This window comes from Trypanosoma conorhini (assembly GCF_003719485.1).
Source record: "Trypanosoma conorhini strain 025E chromosome Unknown Tco_14.4_contig_00296, whole genome shotgun sequence".
Classification (NCBI taxonomy): Eukaryota; Euglenozoa; class Kinetoplastea; order Trypanosomatida; family Trypanosomatidae; genus Trypanosoma; species Trypanosoma conorhini.
The window spans coordinates 1,798-22,506 of NW_021704384.1; the positions used below are offsets into that span (position 1 = coordinate 1,798).

Here is a 20,709-nt window from a genome sequence, read left to right on the forward strand (position 1 = left end):
AACCAAAATGTCGAGAATGAATTTAAACAAAAGCACCCGCGCTCGTCCACGGCAAAATACTTCTCAAAGAGAACACGCGACGCAGCTTGCCCCTCCTTCAACCGCTTCTCCGAAAGAGGAATCCGCTTTTCCTCTGCTTGAGAAAAGTTCAGCGTTCCACTGGGTGACACGCAAAAGAGAACCTGAATTCAATTCATTTTCTCCGTTCACAGCAGAAGAAGCTGCCATTTATGAATTCTTAGCGCAAGAGATGTCGCTACACGTCGGCGCGTGCGGCTGTTGGGAGGGATGCGGGGTGCACTTTTGTCCGTTTTTTTTCGAGCATGGAGTGGCGGTGTATGTCCCTAAATGCGGAATACCAAGAGCAAGGCTGTTTTTTTTTATTCTTGTCTGTTCCACGATGTTGGATTGCCTTTTTAAACTCAGTTTTGTCGTTTTTTGTTTTTGCTTCGGTTTTGGTCTCTTATGGAATTTTTTTTGTTTTCCTTATCGTTGCCTGTATTTTTTTTGTTTTTAATCTTTCTCTTTTATCATGGTGAAATAAAAGGAAAGCACTAACCCATCAAGGAGAGGCAACACATAAATTGCAAAAAAAAAAGAGGGATTGATAAAGAGAGAGAGAGAAAAAAAGGAAACAAGATGAGGCGTGCACCAAATTCTGACGATTCTCATCGGGATTTTGTGAGTGCTTACTCGGGACCCTTGTTTGCCACTACCTTTGATTTTGGCGTTCTTTGGAATAAGGTGGAGAACGTATGCAAAAAAATTCTTGGTTGGACAGACTCACCGGAGTTTGTGGGGCAGACGGCCATTCAACAGGTAGTTCGTGCGTATACAGTTGTATATAGGTTGGTTTCAGTTCCTTGTTTGGACTGTCCCAAGTTGGTTCGTGGAACAAATTCTCAACAGGACCCCATTGAGGGCAGGAGTGAGGGGAGACAGGCACTTGTTGTGTATTACCTATTACGTGAAACAATACGCAAACGATTATCATCAGTAGTTACCCATCGACTCAAGCTTTCGCTAAAAGCTGAACCACCAACTTTGCTGCATGTATACTTGAGTGAATGGAAAACCTTTCTTGTCGCAGTAAATCACCTAAAGGTGGTATTTTCCTATCTTCACAGCCCTTGGCAAAAACGCGAGTTGCCTTCAGATCAACCCCTTTTACCAACAGAGGTTGTGGCGCTGGTTCAGTGGAGTGATATAATAATGTCTCCGGAAATATGTGGGAGTTTAACGGAGCAAATATTTAGTCTTATTTCACAAGACAGGCTTCACCGATTGGACGAGGAATCTACCCGCCTTGTACGAGATCTTTCACATTCCTTAGCAATGTTGAATGATCCACGACACACAGCATATTCTTCCTTGATTGAAGAATCTTACCTTGTGCATCTACAACGTTTTTACAAGGAGAACATTAATCTTTTAAAGACCGGTGGTATTTTGTCTTATATAGAACGATCTCTCCTTATCTTTGAGGATGAAACGGAACGTGTCAATCGACTTTTAAACAAGTGCACGATGCTTTCTATGCTACAACGTTTGGCTGAGGTTCTTATTGACTCAGAAATTCAGTACTTTAAGTCGTACTTAAGTGAATGGATACTCAACAACAACGGTTATCTTTTGAACAAAATGTATCAATTACTTTCGAAGAATTCAACAGGTGTTTTGTTACTTAAGGAAACCTTTGAGAAATCCGTATTTGAAAAAGGATTAGATGATGTTAGCAAAAAATGTGAGGAAAGCATGAGGTCGAACGAGAATCTTTACAGTTCTGTTATTGAGGAGATTATATCTGTACATAGACATTTTGAAAAGGTAAATGAATCTTTTGAGGGTAATGGAGTTCTTGAAACGGCGATGCTTGCTGGACTTGAGAAAATTTTGAGAGCTCTTCCTTATCTCAGGAGTTACCATGTTTTGGGAGAAGAATTGGCACGCTTTGTCCACACAAAACTGAAATCCATCGAATCCAGAAAAGATTGTGAAGCTCTCGTGAAGGAGGTTGTAACTGTGTTTCAGCTTCTGCCGTCGAAGAGTTCTTTTCTGGAATCATATCCGAAATATTTATCTGCTAGGCTTTTATTTGATGCTTATTCTGATGAGTACGAACTTCTTGCTATTTTGATAATATCTCAAGCCAGCGATTGTACTTCTGAGTTTGTGTACAGATGCGAGGTGATGCTGACGGATGTTACGGAGAGTAGTGCCTCACTGCGAGACACGTTTGACGCAAAGTACGGAAATACTCATAGTACATCTACAACGTGGTCGTTTCAACCCAGTGTTCTCACAAGTTATTCATGGCCAGATGCTTCTTGTGACGTACAGCTTCCAACACCAAGAATTTTGTTGCCTAAGCTGGAGGAATTTCAATTATTTTATTCGCAAGTCCGTCCAAAGCGGCATATTACTTTTGTTCCGCGATACTCCCGTGGTTGGGTAAAGATGAACTTGCCTAGGGGTTCGCGTATACCGAGTATAGATTTATGCGTTGGACAGTCCCAACTACTACTTACAGAATGCTTCAATAGTCAGACAGAATGGCCAATGCTAAACCTGTTACAGGCAATGGGCGTGACGAACAATGAATTATTTTTATCTTCTCTGAATGCTTTTGCTGGTTATGGTATTCTTGAATGCTATAATGAAAATGGACCAATTGGCCTCCCTCTGAAATCAGTCATGGCAGGACAGTTTGTTCGCCTTGGTTCGAATCCAGATGTACGAAAAAGGAAGTTGAATCTTTTTCCTTCTGAATGGGAGGGAAGTTTTCAGGCTACTGCAGTATCTAGTAATGATTTAGCTAATGATCCTGTGGATGCTTCTCATCATATGGTAGATCAGTTGAAAGCTCCCGCAGTGCAAGCAACACTTGCCCGTGTGTTTAAGGCCAATCTTGCTCTTTCGTTTTCTGGCCTTATGGAGAAGGTTAAGGAAGAATCTATGCAAAAATTTGTGCCTTCTGTTCAACAAGTAAAGGCGGCGTTGGAGTTTCTTATAAGCCGTGGTTTCGTAATAAGGGATGGTTCGGAAGCGGGGCTCTTTTTGTACGTGTACTGATTTTTTCCCCCCTTTTTTGTTCGAGGATTTCTACTTTTTCCGATTTGCTTGCGTTATGCAATTTTTCTTTATTTATTGAAGGGCCTTGTATTAATTGTATTTCACTCAGATTCATTGCGAGCCTATCTTCAGAGGAAAACACATCGAGAGAAAAAAAATAATGAATAAGGCATGCAGTGCATTTAAAAAAGAAAAAAAGGAAAAAAAAACCGCGAACAAAAGTTTCATGTGAATGTAAAATTGAATACTTGAAACTCTGTTTGGAGCACAAGGTAAGTGACAGAGTGTGGACTAGGACAAGTTATTTCTGTGGCAGACCTTTTTTTTTTCTTTAATCACGGGCTCTCTTCATGGCTTAGCTGCAGTAGCGGTACCCCATACTGTAAGCGCGAAAAAGAAGGAACGATGGGCGAAGGGCTTGGGGGAACATTTTGCCAAGCTGGGCGACGAAGCACATGAGGTACACAACTGAGAATATTGGGAAAATGTCATGTTTGTAAGGTCACACTCAAGTAACTTCAATTTCTCTGCTTTGGTGCACATAGTTCTTTTTTTTTATCATATTGTTATTTCAGAATTTTTTTTGTCTCTGTACGATATTGCGTTGATTGCTTCCCGCCTTTGTGTATTTATTTGCGTTGAACCTTTTCTTTAGTGAATATTTGTTTTTTTTTTCCACTTTTATCTCTCTCAGAAAAGTATAATGCCGGAAATTGTTTGGGTAATCTGATGACCCGCATATGAAGCAAAATAGGTAGCAGGAACGGTGTTGCACAAAAAGGTATACATAATGGAACTCCCCCCCCCCCCGAGTTACTTCTTGCAGTTCAGTCGATCAGTGCTGGAGTAATTATCCTACAATTGTTATTGCCCAATTTCGATAGTTTTGGGCCATATTTGGGCTGCTCAAAATGTGGGGCCTCGAACATCCTCCCTAATACTTTCGTTGAGAGATATATTTAGGCGTTTTGGAATGGAATTGTTTGTGCTACACGAGGAGCTATTGCCTTGCATACTTGCGGCGTTAGGCCAAAAATGGTTGAGGTGATGCGCTTGGACACGGAGATACATGCTTTTCATTCAGTTAATATGGATTCTCCTACTACAACTCGCAAGTTTTCCTTTACTCATTTGCGTGTAGCTCTTTACGTCCCCTTGCTTGCTCCACCTCGCGGCGAAGAGTCGAGTAGAGTTGAAGACATCTTTTCCAGAATAAAAAATTGGGGAAAATGCATCCCTACCGCAATTTTTCTTTCCCCCTTTTCCTTTACACAGGGGCTGTTTTATGCTTTTATTTTGAGTTCAAAGTTCTTATTAGAAAAGTCTCCAATATATAGCATTCCTACTTTTTTTTCTTTACTTCTTCCTGTTTTTTTATTCCTTTGAGATTGGTTATATTGGGCTGGTGCTTGAATGCTTTGCGTGGCAGTTGCTTTTTAATTGTAAAGCAAAGACAAAAAAAAACGATATAATTTTCCACAAATCATATCAAACGGCGTAATTTCTTTTTGTTTTAACCTTTTGTTTTGTTTTGTTTTAACCCTCATAGTAATAGGTTAGGCCGGGGAAACTACACCAAAACAATAGTACGCCGGGTACGTTAAAAGGCAGCCATGACGCAGCTTCCTTCTGCGACGATGAAGCTCGTAGAGATGTCAAAAGACATGGAGAACTATGCCATTCATTGTGCGCAGGATGGATTCTCAAAGTTTTATACCGAAAAAGAAGTTGCATCATACATTAAGAAGGAGTTTGATAAGAAATATGGCCCTACATGGAATTGTTTCGTTGGCCGCAATTTCGGTAGCTATGTTACCCATGAGACAAATAACTACATTTACTTTTACATGGGACAAATGGGAGTACTCTTGTTCAAGTCATCGTAGACACCTAGATTATTGCGTCGTCTACCAAAAACTCTGCCTCTTTGGGATATGTATCTGTTCCCGATGATTATGATGATCTTGTTGTTGCTGCTAGTGGTTTCTCTGGAGAGGGAGTTATGAGGGTTATACGTGCGCTGGGGTGCATTTGCTTTCCCATTTTTCCTCTCTTATTTCTTGTCTCTGGAGTCGTCGTGGCTGACCATATTGAGAGCTGAGTACGATCCCAGCGGAATGTATATGTAGGCTATAAAATGATCGCCAAATACATGCCTTTTACTCTGCTGACAATAATGTCTTGATGTTTTTGCAGTAGTTAGTGTTTGAATTGGGTATTCCCTGCTGTTTTTATTTATTGGCGTTTCTTTTTTTTTTCTTTTGTGTGTCTCTGTTAAGAGTATAGTGTAGGATGTAGTGGTAAACCGACAAGACAAACTTATACTACAATTGAAAATGCGTAGTAAAGTCAGGTAGAATGCTGACAGGGTTATGCCCAAGGAAACTTTTCAGAGAGAAAGCGTCCAACGACCAAGACCAGAGAAACAGGCAAACTCACCCTTTCGCTTTTTCTAGCCCTTTACATGGTGAGGATGCGGAGACAGAAGCACACACTATTACAATAATAAAAATCTCTGGATACCGTGGCTCAGCGGCCCGACATTTTTTGTATGAAGAGCTACTGCTTCATTACTTACTCCACATTTCACCTATGGATTATTTTTTTTCCACCAAAAAGGAAAATCTGGGCCAAAGCGGACTAGCGAGCTTTCTGGATGGCATGATTCTCTAGAACCTCGGCACTCGTTGTCTGACACCTCAACTGGGCGTTTTTTTTTATTATTATTCTTTTTTGCTCGTTTCAGCGGATGCGTTTTCCCCAACCCTGTGCGGTTGTGTGATTTCAAATTCACACATACACACAAGACGAGGGGGAAAAAAAAACGATTGAAAGTTTTCGTTTTATGCACTCTGGTTTATTTGTTTAACACGTTGGGCCTTAAAAACGCTGACGATGAGGAGCGGGGGTGGTGTTGGGAGATTTGACTTCTATTATCCACCTCTGTTTTTCCACCGAAAGGAAGATTGAGTTGGGGGGCGGGGGTGGAATAGCTTTTGGAGATGAACGAGTTTTACCGAGCGGTGCAAAAGTCCACCATAGAGTGGTTTTACCTCCATCACAAACGAGACCTGCCGTGGCGACAGTCTTTTCCCCCCGCCGATGAATTGGAAAGAAACACGGGAGCTACTGCTAGATTGCGCAATCCCTACCATGTCTGGGTGTGCGAGGTTATGTCGCAGCAGACGCAGATAGGCACCATTATTTCCTACTTTGAAAGATGGATCTCACTCTTCCCCACTGTGGCCGCTTTAGCGGAGGCCACTGAGGACTCTGTCAAGGCGGCTTGGGCGGGGCTTGGTTATTATCGTCGTGCGTTGTATTTAAAAAGGGGTGCCGAATACGTTATGCGACACTTTGGCGGAAAACTGCCCGCCAAAGCAGTTGAATTGCAGCAAATACCGGGTATTGGCCCTTACACGGCTGCGGCGGTTTCATCTATCTGCTTTGGAGAAAACATAGCGGCGGTGGATGGAAACGTTGTGCGCGTGATAACCAGGCTGCGCTGTGAGCGAGACGTCGACCCCAAGGCGACAAAGACGATGAGGGCAGTGACGCAGTGGACGCAAGAATTGATGAATGAAGGGCCTTGTGAAGATCCCGGCGCCTTTAATGAGGGTTTGATGGAGATTGGTTCAGGTGTGTGTAAACCATCTGGACGGCCTCTTTGTGAAGAGTGCCCCCTACAGCAATTTTGCAAGTCGTATGCTGCAAAGGCAGGTGGTGAGATGGAGACTATTGAGGGCATTGTTCCATTAAGGTCTGTTGCACCCAAAAAGAAGAAGCAAATCGTTGTTTCTGTAATACATGAATTTCGTTACGGTGACATCAAGGAGGGTATGATGCTGAGGCGTTTTGTTGTGGTTCAAAGGCCCGAAGAAGGGTTATTGGGTGGTATGTTAGAGTTCCCCTCTATAACGTATAGCTTATCCCATGAAATTGTCTCGGTCGAGGAGGAGGTTGTTCTAAATATGCGTGAACGATTAGCTGCTAAACATGGAGCTGTGCGATACGTGGGCAATGTTCGGCACATATTTTCACATATAGACATGGAGGTGCTCATTTACTACGCGCTATGGAAGAGCCCGAAGCCATACCGTGGAAAAGATAATGGAGGTGCCAAGGCGGAAGAGACTGGTTGCTGCATAAAGGAAGAGGCTGTCCGCGCTTCGCTGGCGGAGGAACTTAGTGTGGCTCCCTCGCGTATCTTTGTCAAGACGATGGAAGAGATTAGGAGCTCGTCTGCTAGCCGTTTGCTGCTCAAGGTGCTCCAGAGGTTGCTTGCAGCTGACCAAGACGGGGACAACGCGGGGTCTTTGTCGACTCGGAAACGTGTAAGAAGGAAAGAAGAAGGCAAAAGGCAACTGACAAATAATAGTTTTATTTGAGTTCCTCAGCATGAAGAAAAAAAAGCAAAAAAAAGAAAAAGTTGGGGGGGGGGGGAGAAAAGAAGCAAACAAACGCATAACATTTCTTTGCGTCTTGAAAACTTCTTTCTGCATACTTGCTGTTGAGTGTTATTATTGTTACTACCACTACGACTGCTCTCTCCCCCTTCTCCACCTTAGTTTCCCGCTCGATGTGAGTCTGCATGGACGGCTGGTATCAATTTGGGTATGATGGCTTTCCATCCGGCGAAGTTAGGCGGCGATTTTATCGTCAACGCGACGACCCGTGCGACAGTGAAGAGGAACAGGAGGTATACAATGGCAATGACAGGCCTATCTATTATTATCCAATGCATGAGAGCGAGGAGGCCTCTTCCGTGGAGGACGAGCTGGAGGAGCTGCCCTTGCCACCGACGATTCCCTTTCCCTTGCGCCTGGCGGCGTGGGATAGTTACCCCGGACGTTGTGGCAGTACGCCTGTCGTATTGAAGGCAGCTAGCGGGGCTGAAGCAAAGGGTGACGTCTACTTCTTTTTGCATGGAGGCATACTGGCGGCGACCGGGCGTGTCATCAACACCTCCGAGGTGTTGCGCGTGGAATCACGTGTGGATCGCGTCGCAGGAAATGAGGCTGTTTCTGTTGTGCCTTTAGATACCTCGCTCGCGGAGGCCATTTGCTCCACGGGCGAGGATCCATTTTCTGCTACTCCTACTTCTGATACGACTGCCGCTACTACGATGCTGGAGATTGCTCCAGGCAGTGCGACAAACCCGCCTCGACGCTTTGGACACTGCGCCGTGGCGATTCCAAATTCTAGTGCGGTTGATATGCTCCTGCCCAATTACCGTGCCAGCTGCGAGGTGCACCTAACGTTTATTATTGGGGGTGCTTTTGCTGAGCATGTTCCAAAAACATTGCACGATGCGCGCATCAGAGGCTCGGTGATGTGTGAGCCGTGGTTATGTGTGACAGTGCTGCGCGGGGGTGAGACTGCGCGTTCCTTGAATGCCTCCAGTGCGCATGCACCAGCGCCGCTGCCTTCTGTCGCCCAGTGGACGCTGCACCGTCCTCTCGCTGGGTTACCGCCATTCATTGCTACGCCGCGTGTGTTTGCCACCTTAACCCCGTGGCCTATCTTAGAGAAAGAAGCCAACGTTATCTCCTACGCGTATTTGGGCGGTAGTGTGAATGGGTGGGATCCGGTACCGTTGTTTGGGCTCTGGCTCCTTCATGTGGACACGCAGCAGTGGGTGTTTTCCACCAGTTTGCTGGAAACGTTTGGGGAGGAGCCGCCTTCCCGCTTTGGACACTCGGCGGTTATTGTTCACTCCGAGGAGCTTTATGTGTTTGGTGGCATTGGATTGCGGCGAGAGTACCTGTGCGATCTAGTCGTGCTCAACTGCAGAACGCGGGTGTGGCGCGAGGTGTTTGTGCCCTCCGCCGTCGCGATGCCTTCGCGTGCGTTTCACAGCTGTGTGCTGCTGCCGCCTCGCTCAACCTTAGTTATCCTGGGCGGTGAGGCAGCTGGCCGCCACGAGGCAAGTGTGTGGAACTACAATATCGATTGCGGCAAATGGTGCCGAATGACTTTCCCGCTGCTGGACCGCGCCATGGCGTCGCTGCAGGCAAAGGGCAACGATGCCACGACAAATCATGTGATTGCTGCCGCCAAGCTGTTGTGCGAGCGGGAGCAATCGGGCGTGGGAAGGCGAGGGGTGGCGAGCCGCACAGGTTTGTGGTGGAAGCGCGGTGAGGATGCGCAGCACGAAAACCGGGACACAGGCGCGGGTGCGCCACGGCTCGAGTCACCCCATTGGAAGGACAGTTGCACGGCGTCTTTCCCCGCCGTCGCCACCGAAGGAAGTACGCTTCCGCCGTGGAGCGCGTACTACGTTGCCGCCATGCATGGCTCTCTGTTGCAGGTGCTCTGCATGCAGGGAGGCATCCTCGTTCTGGGCGGCACAAAGTCGCCGGCCGTGACGCTCGTCAGTTGGATTCCTGCGCGGAACTACTCGTTGAAGGAGAGCGCGGCACTCTGGATCGGTCTGCACCGACCTCATCTTTTCCCCGACGCAGGTGCGCCGCGGGGGCCGGCGAAGCTTCAAGGCTGTACGGCGCGCAACGGTGGCGTGAGTCTTGTGGAGCGCTCCCTCGCGGAGTACCAGCTGGAGCAATGGCAGCAGCGTGCCCGTAAGCGGCTGCGGGAGTAGTGAAGGGCATGGTGGGCTTGGGTAAGTAGAAGCGTCACGAGCGCCTCACCGAGGCCTGGTTCTTAACCCTTTTTTTCTTGCTTGCCGTACGCGTCTTTACAACAACAACAACAACAACAGAAAAACAAAAAAGGGTTTAGTTTGTCTGCCGGCGATTTTTTTTTACCTTCACCCTCTGCACTGGAATTGCCTTAGTGAGGGAGACTGCGTGAGTGGGGAGGAGAGGGAGGAGGAAGAGCAAGAAAAGGAGATAAAACCACATCAAAGGAGAGGTAGAGTTGAGCGATGTCGTCGCTGCTTCGCTTGTGCGATTGCAAGCGCCTTAAATCCGCCCTCTACGATTGGGTAGTTGCGCCCGTGACAGACACGTGGTATCGTGAGGTGCTGCTGCAGTGTCCTATGGACGCCTCCGTACTCGGCGTTGGTGTTGGCGCCGCCGCGAGTCTTTTCGTCAATCGTGACATCATTCAAAGCAAAAGACTCCTCGTGACTGGGGTTGTTTGCGATGCGGAGGAGGCACGCAAGGCACAAGACGAGGTTATTAGGTACGAGCTGGAAAACCAGGTGGGCATCGTACACGCTAGCATTCTGGAGTACACAGCCCCGCCTGTGGCTCTGATCTACTTATCCGGCAGTTGCATGCGCACGCCAGAGCGGGTGGAGGTGATAAAGCACTGTTGCCGCATGCTGCAAAGGCCCGCCGTCAACGGGTACTCATGCACAGGAGCTGCGGAGGATGATGGTAGTGGGGTGCTGGTGTTCACACCGAGCTTTGAGAAAACAACATTGTGGGGCCTCTACGTCGCACCCTTGGCGCGACGCTTTTTGAAGCTTCTGACGACAATTGACTTCGGCGAGGCCACGTCCGAAGCGGGGTTTTTGGCGCTGCTCAAGCAGTCCGGGGTGCGGGTAGTGTCTATGCGGACGCTGCAGGACTCCTGGCTTCGCAAGCAGGTGATGGTGATGGCCAAACCAGTGAAGTGAGCCCAGTTGACAGTGCGAGCGCCGCACACACACATGCACCCACCCACATGTCTATTCTTACAACATGGGAGAGAGACGGCGGAAGAGAGAGAAGAGAAGCGAAGCGAAGAGGAGAATGAATTGGCGCGGCAAACAACAACAACAACAGCTAATACTATGTATGCTGCGTTGAACTCAAATAATAATCTCGAACGGCCCCGCGTCTTGTATCCACCAGCTTTGTTGGTGGTTGTAGTGGGGCGAGGTGAGCAGTGTTGTTGGGGCGTACATTTCTTCTGCCGCGTGGTTCTTTTTTATTCAGTTTTGCTTCCCCCCTCGCCGGTTGGGAACTATGCGGCATGTATGACGGAGCATGAACGCGTTCCCTTCCATCTTCCTCGCCCTACGTCCTTTTCCCCTGCGCACTATGGCATTTCTCTGTGTTGTTGTTTTCCAGCAGCCCTCATTCCCTCACTCTCTCTCTCTCTTTTGTTGTTGTCTCTCCTCCCTTGCCCCCACGCCCCAGAGAGGAATCAGAGTGTGACTAATGTCTAGTGTCTGCGGCGTTGGCAAGGCCCGTTGGTCCCAGGGCGACGAGGGCGAGGAGGCGGTAGAGATCCGCGTGCCGATTGTCCTGCCGCCGAGCGTGCGGCCGCGCGACCTCACGGTGGAGGTGAAGGACTCCGCCGTCCTCTGCGTGCGGCACGACGACACCTCCATCCTGCAGTGGCGCCTCTACGAGCCCGTGGCGGCGGAGGTGGAGTGGCGGGTGGAGGACGAGGGGGGGTTGATGGTCTTCGACCTGGCGAAGAAGACGCCCACGCTGTGGCCGTGCCTGCTCGACCTGCCGATGAGCCACTCCGACGACGACAGCCTGTGCGTCTGGGGCGACGAGCTCGACGCCCTCTTCCGCGCGCACCACCCGCCGATCCCGATGGACGGTGAGGAGGCCGCGGAGGCGAAGGAGCTCGACGTCGAGAACCTAGACAAGCTGCTGGAGGAGGCCGCGGAGGAGGTGGCACGGCCGGCGCCAAAGACAAACGACAAGGAGTTTATCCGTGCAGAGCTGGAGAACTACAAGGCGGAGGAGGAGGAAATTCGGAAGAAGCTGCTGGAGACGCAGACCACTCTGGAGGCCGCCGCCGCCGAAGGGGAGGCGGCGAAGCAGGCGCAAAATCAAAAGGAGATTTTGGAGGAAATGCTACGCCTGCATAACGTTATTCGTGAGAAACGTGCAAAGCCGGCAACTTTGACGAATTTTATTGAGATCACGCAGCTGGATATCTGCAAGGCCCGCATCAACGTGGGTGCGATGACGGAAGAAGAAAAGGAGGAGTACGCCTCCGATGCTGAGCGCGCCATGACAGCCCACGAACTCATGACAACGGGTTTAATGCACTTTGAACAGCAGGAGGTCCAGGCAGCCTTGCACTTTCTTCGTTTAGCAGCTATTCACCACAAACACGAGCAGAGCATCCTTCTTTTGCATGGCATCTACGCTCAGCTTCAATCGCCACGAGGGCCCTTTTTACTCCTTAGGCGTGCCTTGGATGATGAAGATTTCAGTATTGCCGCTAACCTTAAGCTTGGTGAGCAATTTGATACCGGAGCCCGGCATTTCCTTCCCATGTTTCCAGCCGCCCTTTACTTTTATCAGCGTGCGGCGAAGGCGGGCAGTGTTCACGCAATGCTGGCCATTGCGCAGCTCTATCTTCGTGGTTGCACCTCGTCCACGATGTTGTCCACGGAGCAAATGGAGCAGCTAAAAAACATTGGGAAGTACCACGCCTGGATTGAGCAGGCTATTGATCGCGGTTGTGGTTCTGCTTACTTTGTGAAGGGATGCATGTACCTGAAGGGCGAGCACGGGTGCAGCAAGTCGTACAAGATGGCAAAGGAGTTGCTGGAGAAGGCGACCTCGTCTCAACCCGACATTGCTCGCCGGGCCCCGCAGGTGTACGTGATGCTGGAGAAGCTACGCCAGGAGGAGGAGGGTGGCTCCGAGAAGCGCGTTGTCGCGTCGCCCTTAACGCTAGCCAAGTCAAGGCAGGAGGGCGCCTACACGGAGGGGGAGGAGGGCAAAGAAAACGAAACCGACGCCATTCAGGCAAGCGCCTCGCTGGATCGACTGAGGCGTCTCAGAGACAAACCTGGTGCCCCAGCCTCCAGCATGCTGCACCCAAAGAAGATGACGGGGTACTCCGGTAATTCAAAGGTCTTTTGGGAAAATACAGTGACCGTCGGTTTGGCGCTCTACGGCCTGTACACGCTGGCCTTCCCTCTGCGTGTGCTGCTCCTCCCCTCGGTGTACACGGTGCTGGAACGCCTGCTCCCGCTCGTCCCGTGGATGGGCGCCAGCTCACCACCCTTGCAGTTCTAACGCGTTGTCGGTGGATGGGGGTCGGGGGTTGGGTCCAGGGAGGCCTGCGAGCCTCTTCTCGCGGTCGTGTGCGGTTGCGTGAGTCGCGTCGCCCCTTCCATACCGTGTTTTTTTTTCGGGCTGCAGTGCTGGCGCGTTGACAACCGCCTGGCTGCGCGCGGGGAACGGGTGACGGAGGCAGCAGACAAGGAGAAAAAACAGGCGGGGGGCGGAGGAGCGGGCCCAGGCAGGAGAGAGAAGGAAACGTATGGGGTGGAAAAAAAAACCAATGACAACAAAAACACACAGAGGCATATATATATATATATATATATATGTATATAATGAGAAATTTCGAGGAAAGGGGAAAAACAAAAATGAAGGCCGAATTGCCTCAGCGTCAGCAGACACACAGGGAGGCAAGGAGGGCAGACAAAACCTACAAAAAAAATGGGCGAGGAAAGAAGACTAACATACATCCCGTAAAGAAGCTGAAGGGAGAGACGGAATAAGATCACGGCAGGAAGGACAATAGGGCGAGAACGGGGGTGAGATATGCTTGGGCGGCGAGCTGCGGGAGTTTCACATCAAAAGGGCTACCGGCAACCTGCAAGGCGGGAGTGAGTGAGTGAGAGAGAGCGGGAGTGAGGGCGGGTGTTGGGTGGCTGTAGTTTGATGCTTCTCGGTTTCTACCTTTGCTCTTGCTCCCTTGCTCTCCTTTTCCCATCGCCCTTATGTTCACTTGCGTCTGTCGCTTCCTTATTCTCGTCAAACCCCACTGGCGCGAAGAGTGCGTGCTCTGCTTCTTGTGTTTGCTGTCTTCTTACAGCCGTCGCTGGCGCCCCATACTTGCTCCTCTCTCCCTTTTCGCCTCAGCTCCGCTCACGGTGGAGGCCTCATTAAGCGGCAGCGAAGCGAAGCACACGCCTTGACGACCGGAGCGACAAAAAAGAGAGAGTGAATTTTTATTTATTTATTTTTTTTGCGTGTGTGTGTTTTGTCTGTGGGAGGTAAGTATGCGCCGGCTCCGCTTTCCGGTGGCTGGCTTTGTGCAGGCGGGGTTGCGCCACCGTGGCCTTCGCTGGGGCACCACAGCGACTGGCAGTGAGCCCCACCCCGAGGCGGAGGCTTCCGCTTCCCCCTCAGCGCCCTTGGACGGCGACGCCCATTCCGTGATGGAGCGGGCCTCGGAGGCCCGCAGGGAAATTCACGCACTGTGGACGTCCACAGAGGCGGCGGCGGACCCGCAGGAGCGCGTGCGAGGCGTGGCGTCAATCATTGCGAAGTACAACCTCGACCCCGCGACTCCGCGTGAGAAGGATGTGAGCCGTGGGCTGGGGGACGCCTTTGACCGGCTGCTGCTGCTTTGCCTTCCGTTGGGCAAAGCCGCCACAAACGGCACCGGCGACTTGGAGCTTCTCATGCACCTCGCCGGGCGAAATGGCAGGGAGTTGTCGGTGCGCACCATTCAGCACCTCTTCGCCCGTACGGACTCCTTTAGCGAGGCGCTGGCCGTTTTCTACGCCATGCGCCGCTGTCACGTGGCCATGAACATGGAGGCCTACTACGCCATGCTGTACTCGTTGCAGCGACTCGAGGAGGAGGGCTGGGCGCAGCGCTTCCGCGAGGAGTGTGAGGGGCAGGCGGGGAGGGTCTCAGAGCAGGCGATGGACTTTGTGCTGCGAGGGGTCGATAATGCACTTCTGCCAGAGAACAAGCCCTGGCTTGGCCGGGTGATGTTTGGCGACCGCGACACCCCGGCGCAGCGACGCACGGCCTCTGACTATGACGCCTTGAGCGCCATGTGGACGGAGCGCTACAGAGACAACGCCGTTTTTCCCAACCCGGACTGAGGGGAGGAAAGGAAAACACAGGCACAGCAAAGCAACAAGAAAAAGGAAGGCCACCAGAGCCAACATGACGGGGGAAGGGCGTGGAGGGCGCGGGGGCAACCTCCTATGAGAGGAGCGCGTTCACCACAGTCTAAGGATGTGTTGTATCTACTAATGTGCGACGAATGCCCTCCTCTCTCTCTCTCGCACTTTTTTTTTCTTTCTTCTTGTTACATCCCTTGCATAATGCAGGGCCGCAGAAGCCATGGCTTTTATGCTGCTGCTTCGCGCGGTTGGCTACTGCATGTATGGGGCACTCCAGCGTCGTCAGCTGCTCCGTGCCAACCCGCAGGCGGTTGTTGACCCACTGAAGAAGCACCACACACGCGTCTACGCAGGAATACGAATGGCGGATATCTTTGGCCACGTCAACAACGCCAAATATCTTGAGATATGTGAGCTCGCCCGCTGGCATTGCGCAGGTTACACCGGTCTTGTGGGGGCGCACTGGAGGACAAGGACAAGCTTCATCGTCGCCTCTGTCAGCGTGCAATACGTGCGAGAGCTTCCACCGTGTCGCAGTTACCTGGTGACCACCGAGGTGCTGGGCTTTGAGGAGGCAGGCCCTGTGGCACCCGAGAGGCCAGCGTCGGTGAGGGAGGAGGGCGGGGCGGCGAAGACGTTGCTGCCACCCGCTGGGCGCCTGGTGATGATGCACGAGATATGGAGCATGGACAAGAAAACCCTGTACGCCGGGATTTTGCTGCGAGCCGCGTTGGTGGGTGATTCCACATCGCCTTTTGCTATCCCGTCTGGAGACCGGCGACGCGGCAAACATGCCTTGCTGGATTCCAGGTCCCTTTTCGCAGTGGACAGGAGCCTGGAGGAGGTCAATCGCCAGGCTGAGTCAAACCTGAAGGGTCTCCACAAGCGACTGGGCTTCCAGCCAAGCCAGGAGGGTTTCCTGGGGGAACCATGGATTGAGGCCTCGCGGCGTCTGGAAAAGGAGTGGCGTTCAAGGCTGCGGAGTGCGAAGGAGCCCTGACTCAGCGGCTCTCACGCGGCAGCGCACACGTGCATCTTGGATGGCGCGTCTCTGAGCTGGCCTTTTGCATATGTACTTTACTCCGCTTTGCTTCTTCCCCCCCCCCATTTTTTGTTTAGTTGTTCCCACGACTTCTCGTACCCACCGTCTTGTTGGGGGTTTATTTCTTCCGTTCACTTACCGTCGGTCGGTTCAGATGAAGCGGTGCGCTGTTGCTACTATCACTAGTATTATTATAATATATATATATATATATATATTTTCTGCTTGCATCCATTCCTTTCCTGCCCACTCGTCGCTGTCTAGTGCAGGGCGTCTGGCAGGAGGAGACAGACGACGCGGCGGAGCACGAAGGAGCAGCAAAAACTCCGAGAGCCGCAAAAAAAAAAAAAAAGGAACAAAGGCCTGGGGCTGGGCCCGCGCACCCTCTTCTCCGCCCTCTCTTCTTGGCGTGTGTGCGTGTGTGCGGCGGGAGGCGTGGGTAAACATGCCTGCGTTGGCCTCGGCGGGGGACTCGTCGCTGAGTTCGCTGCAGCTTGAAAACGAGGAGCTGCGGCGGCAGCTGCGGGAGACGCGGCGCGAGTCGAGGGGTGGACCCCGTGGGGACGCGCAGCACGTTGAGCGCCTCGAGCGGCGGTGTGAACTGCTGGCCACGCGACTGGTGTCGTTGGTGCGGGACAGGCAGTTGTCGGAGTGCGCGGAGGTGCACTTTCTGCTGCGAACGCAGGAGGAGGAGCGCCGGTTTCTGCGCGACGCCCTGCAGAGACTGCTGAGGCGGCAAAAGAAGTGCACCGTCGGCGAGGATTACGGGGGCCCGCCGGACGACGAGCTTCGCTCCAGCATGCTGACCGCGCTGGTCACGAGGGTGGCTGAGGAGGCGCAGCACGCCGAGTCCCAGTTGAAGCTGGAGCAGACGGAGCGGCGGCTGCTGCTGGAGCAAACCGCAGAACTTATCGTAGACATACAGCAGGCGATCGAGAAGGCGACGCGGTGGGTGTACGACTACCACTGTGAGCCGCTGCGCACCGACCCCCTCCGGCAGTTGACGCTGTGGAAGGAGTCACACAACGCCGGCGCGAGCCAGCTACTTTCGCTGGCGGATGTCGCCGCTGCTTGTCCGCCGGATTCTCCTGATCGCACGCGAGGCGGCCGCCGTGCGGAAGGGCGCTGGCGGGGGGACTCCGACGGGTTTATAGAAGTTCACTCCACCCCCGAGTACGAGGCAGCGGGGGCGGCGACGTCGCTCTCGCGGAGCGGGGTTGACCTGCTGGAGGCGTGTGACGTGCTGCGGGCGTGCTACCGAGCGTTGGCCGGCGTCCGCACTCTGCTTGGAGAGGCCATGTCCACACTGGCGCCCTCACTCGCCTCGCGGCCGGGGAAGTTGACAAGTGTGGAGGAACTCGTGAAGGGCTTTCATCGGGATCTACAAGAAATGCTGCGGAGCAACGAGCAGTGCCGCGAGACGCTGGCGCGACGCTTGGAGGCCGAGATCGAGGCGCATAGACGCACGGTGCAAAAGTATGAGGCCCGCCTGAAGTTGGCTGAGCGAGAGTTGATAGACCTCCTCACTTCCGCAGCGTCTATGCCTCGGGGCGCGCTGGGGTCGAGTGACGCGCACGCGGTCGCCTTTTCAAAGCGCCTCGGCGACGAGGCGGAGGGGGGCGCTGGCGACGCGGGCGCCGCAACACCGCCGCCGCCGCACGCGCCGCACGCGCCAGCAAAGGCGTCCGCGTCCGCGTCCGCGGCAAGCCGGCACGCTGTCGGAGGCGGCGACACCACTCGGCGTAAGTGCACTCCGGGGGAGCTCGCGCCGCCCTCGCGGCGGAGGGGCGTGAGGGCGATGCTGGTGAGGGACAAGGGCGACCCACAAAAGCCGCGAGAGGCCCCCTGTCTTGCCATTCGCGGCAACGGTGCCGCTGCCGATGGCTCGCCGCCGCCTCTTGTTCTTTCCTTGCCGGAGGCGCAGCTGCAGCGCCGTGCGGGTTCACGGTCCCTGTCGTCGCTCGACACTCTGGACGGCAGGATGGACGATGACTCGACGGCGGAGGGGTCCGTGACGCACTCGCCCCCTCCGCCACCGTCGTCGTCGTCAAGGCGGGGGCGACCCCCGCCGACGGGTGAGGTTCGGGAGGGCAGAGCGGCGTCGTCATCGCAGCGGCAGCAGCGCTGGCAGCACAGGGCGATCTTGCTTAGTCCTTCGCCATTCTGATCTCCGCCAGGAGAAAAGCGGGCAGGCGTGGCAGTGGGGAGCTGCTTGTGGGTGCTCTGGTTGAGCGGCTATGGGCGTAGATGCACGTCCTTTTTTCTTTCCCTCTCGTCTTCCTCCTTGGTTCACCCCGCTCCTTCTACCGTGACCATACAGGCACACGCAATTTTCTTCCCATTCTGCACAGAATTCCTTTTATCGTTATTCCTTTTTTTATTCTTGTTGTTGTGGTTTAACCACCGCGTGGGTGTGTGCGCGTCATTTGCCGCGCTGGGCAGATAGGATAGCGCCGTAGTGGCTACAAACCGCGCCGCCTCTTATCGCCCTCTCCCAGATGCAGATGCGGGATCGACGTCCTCTGCTAGCGGGGGATGCCGCGAACCGAGAGAGAGCCCTTGCCAGCACTCCAAAAAAGGAGGCGCGCCCTCAGTTGCAGGAGGAGCCTCCCCAGGACGGGCCGCTCAAGACCTCGCTGACCTGGATTCTCTTCTTCCTTGTCATTCTCGGAGGTCCGCTGGGGATCATCTACTACTTCACGCCGTTCTTTGTCGTGGAGAACTTGGGCTGCAGGGTAGTGGACAGACTCTGGGGGGACGACGTGGCGCGAGCGATGGAGGCGGGGTACCAGCACTACAGGGACGCCCCACCGCGCTTTCCGTCGCTCGAGTACAACAAAACCATGCTGTGGGGCACCTACGAGCCCGGCCTCCTCTTCGCCATGAAGACACGCACCCCGAGACCGGTGTACGTTGGCCTCGCCTGGTACGACGAGGCGGGCCTCCACCCCGTGCGGCACAGGGTGGCGGACGTGCTCTCGCTGGAGCGGCGCCGGGGCGGCCGGGACGGCGTGATTTCTGACGAGAAGACGGACGACTTTGAGGCATTGTGGGCGCTCCACGACGGCGTTTATTACGGGCGCCTTTATGTGCAGGACGGCCCAGCCAAGCTGCAGGTCGAGTTTCTCAAGAGTCCCTCAGGCGACTCCTGGCACGTCCGCACGCACGGCCAACTGGACGGGGCGGAGCCCGTGGAGTTCCTCGTGTATGTCGTCAACGGCGGCGGCGACGCCCTCGAGCCGGAGCCCACGCCGGCAGACACGTCCTGGGACGCGCAGATCAAAAGCGAGTTTGAAGACGCCGAGGGGCGGCGGGAGGGCTTCTCGCTGCGGATTCACGATGACAACAACCCCGTCTTTGCGGCCACCCCCTGGCGGGTGGACGGATGGACGTCCGCCGAGGATGACTTCCTCCGCGACGTCAACTTCCGCAGCCTGCCGCCGGGTGCGCAGACGTACAAGACGGGCCCCGCCGGGGTTGAGGGCCCGCAGCCCCGCCGGGACGGGGTCGCGCCGCACAACGTGATGCTGTTTCGCAAGCGATATGCGTCCGACTTCCGGGTCGAGCTGTCCATGCGCCACGCGCTGCACCTTGGGGCGGGGGGCCAGGATGCGACCGAGCGCCGCCCCTTCACGGCGGCTTCCGAGGCCCTAACAACCTGCCAGCTGACCAACGCCTTCCGGAGCCGGGAGAAGCAGGTGCTGCTGCAGATGCGTCAAATGTTCACGCCCTGGAGAGCTGGGTCGCACCTGAGTCTCAAGCTGTTCATCAACCGGGCTCGTCGCCTGCTCAGCGGTGCGCTGGGTGCTTGGGGATTCTGGTATGGGCGATACCTCTACGTGGATCCGGGCGTTGCGGCTGCCCTGGAGGCGCAGGGAAAGGCAACAACAGTGCAGTCCGACGATCAACTACGCACAACGGCGTCTGACGTCTCCGCTTTTGGGGCGGTGGCCTCGCGACTGGGGAGTTCTTACGGTGACATGACGCTGACAGGGTACCACCTTCTTTTTCTTATGCGCTGGAACAGGGAGTGGACGAAGGAGGCCATCGCCTCCTGGCTCGTCGGCGCTCAAGACGCCAACAGCGGCTTCATTCCACATCTGGCGACGTTTACGGCCGCGGCGCGTGCGTCTGCGCCGCCATCGGCACGCTACGAAAGCCTAACTTCTGCTGCGCCTCCCACTCTTCTCCTCACACTCTCTCAGCTGCTGCGCAGCGACGAGGCCGCCGCGTCAGAGAAAGAGTTCTTTGAGCTGCTGCTGCCACCGCTGCGTCGTTGGCGGTCCTGGTTTCACGAGACGCAGAGCTCGGAGGACGGTGCATTAAGCCTGGAGGCACTCGTGGCGGCAGCGGCAGAGCATGGGGCTGTAAACAGCACACCACCAAGGTATCGATGGCGCCCACGCGATGGCGACCGCCTCCCCTCCAGTGGCATGCCAGACTACCCCAGACCGGCTTGCCCTGGTCAGCACGGACGCGAGGCACACGTGGACCTCTTTTCATGGGTTGCCCTGCTAAGCTCAATTGTGAGTGACGTCGAGCTGCGCTTGGGGCTCGCTGAGACGGTCCCCAGGCGCCTGTGGCCGGGCTGGCTGGACGCGGTGCACTGGGACGCGCGGCGCCAGCGCTACGCCGATCGCGGTGGCTGCCCTGCTGACTCCTTCTCGCCGTATGCGGGGTACGCCAACCTCTACCCCCTGCTCCTCGGCATCATCGACGACAAAGCGCGTGCGCTGCGGGTGGTTGAGCTTGCCAGCTCGGAGCTGATGACCCAGTATGGCATGATGTCCGTTTCCTT

General features: G+C 53.9%; 9 protein-coding genes across 9 annotated transcripts, besides 9 other annotated features; all 9 read left to right on the forward strand.

The window, feature by feature from the left end:
- Positions 1 to 639: 639 nt before the first annotated feature.
- Tco025E_05225 (putative cullin 2) lies at positions 640 to 3,072 on the forward strand (the record flags this gene model as incomplete). Its single annotated transcript, XM_029372126.1, has 1 exon — positions 640 to 3,072. One exon carries the CDS (start codon positions 640 to 642, stop codon positions 3,070 to 3,072), a length of 2,433 nt encoding a protein of 810 aa, XP_029227754.1.
- A 184-nt stretch (positions 3,073 to 3,256) lies between these two features.
- Positions 3,257 to 3,281: a microsatellite.
- A 1,297-nt stretch (positions 3,282 to 4,578) lies between these two features.
- Positions 4,579 to 4,610: a microsatellite.
- Positions 4,611 to 6,074: 1,464 nt separating this feature from the next.
- Positions 6,075 to 7,460, forward strand: Tco025E_05226 (putative endonuclease III; the record flags this gene model as incomplete). Its single annotated transcript, XM_029372127.1, has 1 exon — positions 6,075 to 7,460. One exon carries the CDS (start codon positions 6,075 to 6,077, stop codon positions 7,458 to 7,460), a length of 1,386 nt encoding a protein of 461 aa, XP_029227755.1.
- A 13-nt stretch (positions 7,461 to 7,473) lies between these two features.
- Positions 7,474 to 7,500: a sequence feature (A-rich).
- A 163-nt stretch (positions 7,501 to 7,663) lies between these two features.
- Positions 7,664 to 9,670, forward strand: Tco025E_05227 (uncharacterized protein; the record flags this gene model as incomplete). Its single annotated transcript, XM_029372128.1, has 1 exon — positions 7,664 to 9,670. One exon carries the CDS (start codon positions 7,664 to 7,666, stop codon positions 9,668 to 9,670), a length of 2,007 nt encoding a protein of 668 aa, XP_029227756.1.
- A 98-nt stretch (positions 9,671 to 9,768) lies between these two features.
- Positions 9,769 to 9,801: a microsatellite.
- Positions 9,802 to 9,886: 85 nt separating this feature from the next.
- Positions 9,887 to 9,920: a sequence feature (GA-rich).
- Positions 9,921 to 9,955: 35 nt separating this feature from the next.
- On the forward strand, positions 9,956 to 10,654 carry Tco025E_05228 (type 11 methyltransferase; the record flags this gene model as incomplete). Its single annotated transcript, XM_029372129.1, has 1 exon — positions 9,956 to 10,654. The coding sequence occupies one exon, from the start codon at positions 9,956 to 9,958 to the stop codon at positions 10,652 to 10,654; it is 699 nt and encodes a 232-aa protein (XP_029227757.1).
- Positions 10,655 to 10,722: 68 nt separating this feature from the next.
- Positions 10,723 to 10,769: a microsatellite.
- A 411-nt stretch (positions 10,770 to 11,180) lies between these two features.
- Tco025E_05229 (uncharacterized protein) lies at positions 11,181 to 13,013 on the forward strand (the record flags this gene model as incomplete). Its single annotated transcript, XM_029372130.1, has 1 exon — positions 11,181 to 13,013. The coding sequence occupies one exon, from the start codon at positions 11,181 to 11,183 to the stop codon at positions 13,011 to 13,013; it is 1,833 nt and encodes a 610-aa protein (XP_029227758.1).
- A 292-nt stretch (positions 13,014 to 13,305) lies between these two features.
- Positions 13,306 to 13,336: a microsatellite.
- Positions 13,337 to 13,610: 274 nt separating this feature from the next.
- Positions 13,611 to 13,641: a microsatellite.
- Positions 13,642 to 14,008: 367 nt separating this feature from the next.
- Positions 14,009 to 14,845, forward strand: Tco025E_05230 (uncharacterized protein; the record flags this gene model as incomplete). Its single annotated transcript, XM_029372131.1, has 1 exon — positions 14,009 to 14,845. The coding sequence occupies one exon, from the start codon at positions 14,009 to 14,011 to the stop codon at positions 14,843 to 14,845; it is 837 nt and encodes a 278-aa protein (XP_029227759.1).
- A 244-nt stretch (positions 14,846 to 15,089) lies between these two features.
- On the forward strand, positions 15,090 to 15,869 carry Tco025E_05231 (uncharacterized protein; the record flags this gene model as incomplete). Its single annotated transcript, XM_029372132.1, has 1 exon — positions 15,090 to 15,869. The coding sequence occupies one exon, from the start codon at positions 15,090 to 15,092 to the stop codon at positions 15,867 to 15,869; it is 780 nt and encodes a 259-aa protein (XP_029227760.1).
- Positions 15,870 to 16,097: 228 nt separating this feature from the next.
- Positions 16,098 to 16,129: a microsatellite.
- A 227-nt stretch (positions 16,130 to 16,356) lies between these two features.
- Tco025E_05232 (uncharacterized protein) lies at positions 16,357 to 18,078 on the forward strand (the record flags this gene model as incomplete). The annotated part of the gene is made up of 1 exon (XM_029372133.1): positions 16,357 to 18,078. The coding sequence occupies one exon, from the start codon at positions 16,357 to 16,359 to the stop codon at positions 18,076 to 18,078; it is 1,722 nt and encodes a 573-aa protein (XP_029227761.1).
- Positions 18,079 to 18,409: 331 nt separating this feature from the next.
- On the forward strand, positions 18,410 to 20,709 carry Tco025E_05233 (mannosyl-oligosaccharide glucosidase; the record flags this gene model as incomplete). Its single annotated transcript, XM_029372134.1, has 1 exon — positions 18,410 to 20,709. A coding segment is annotated over one exon (2,300 nt), but the record flags the coding sequence as incomplete, so codon positions are not given.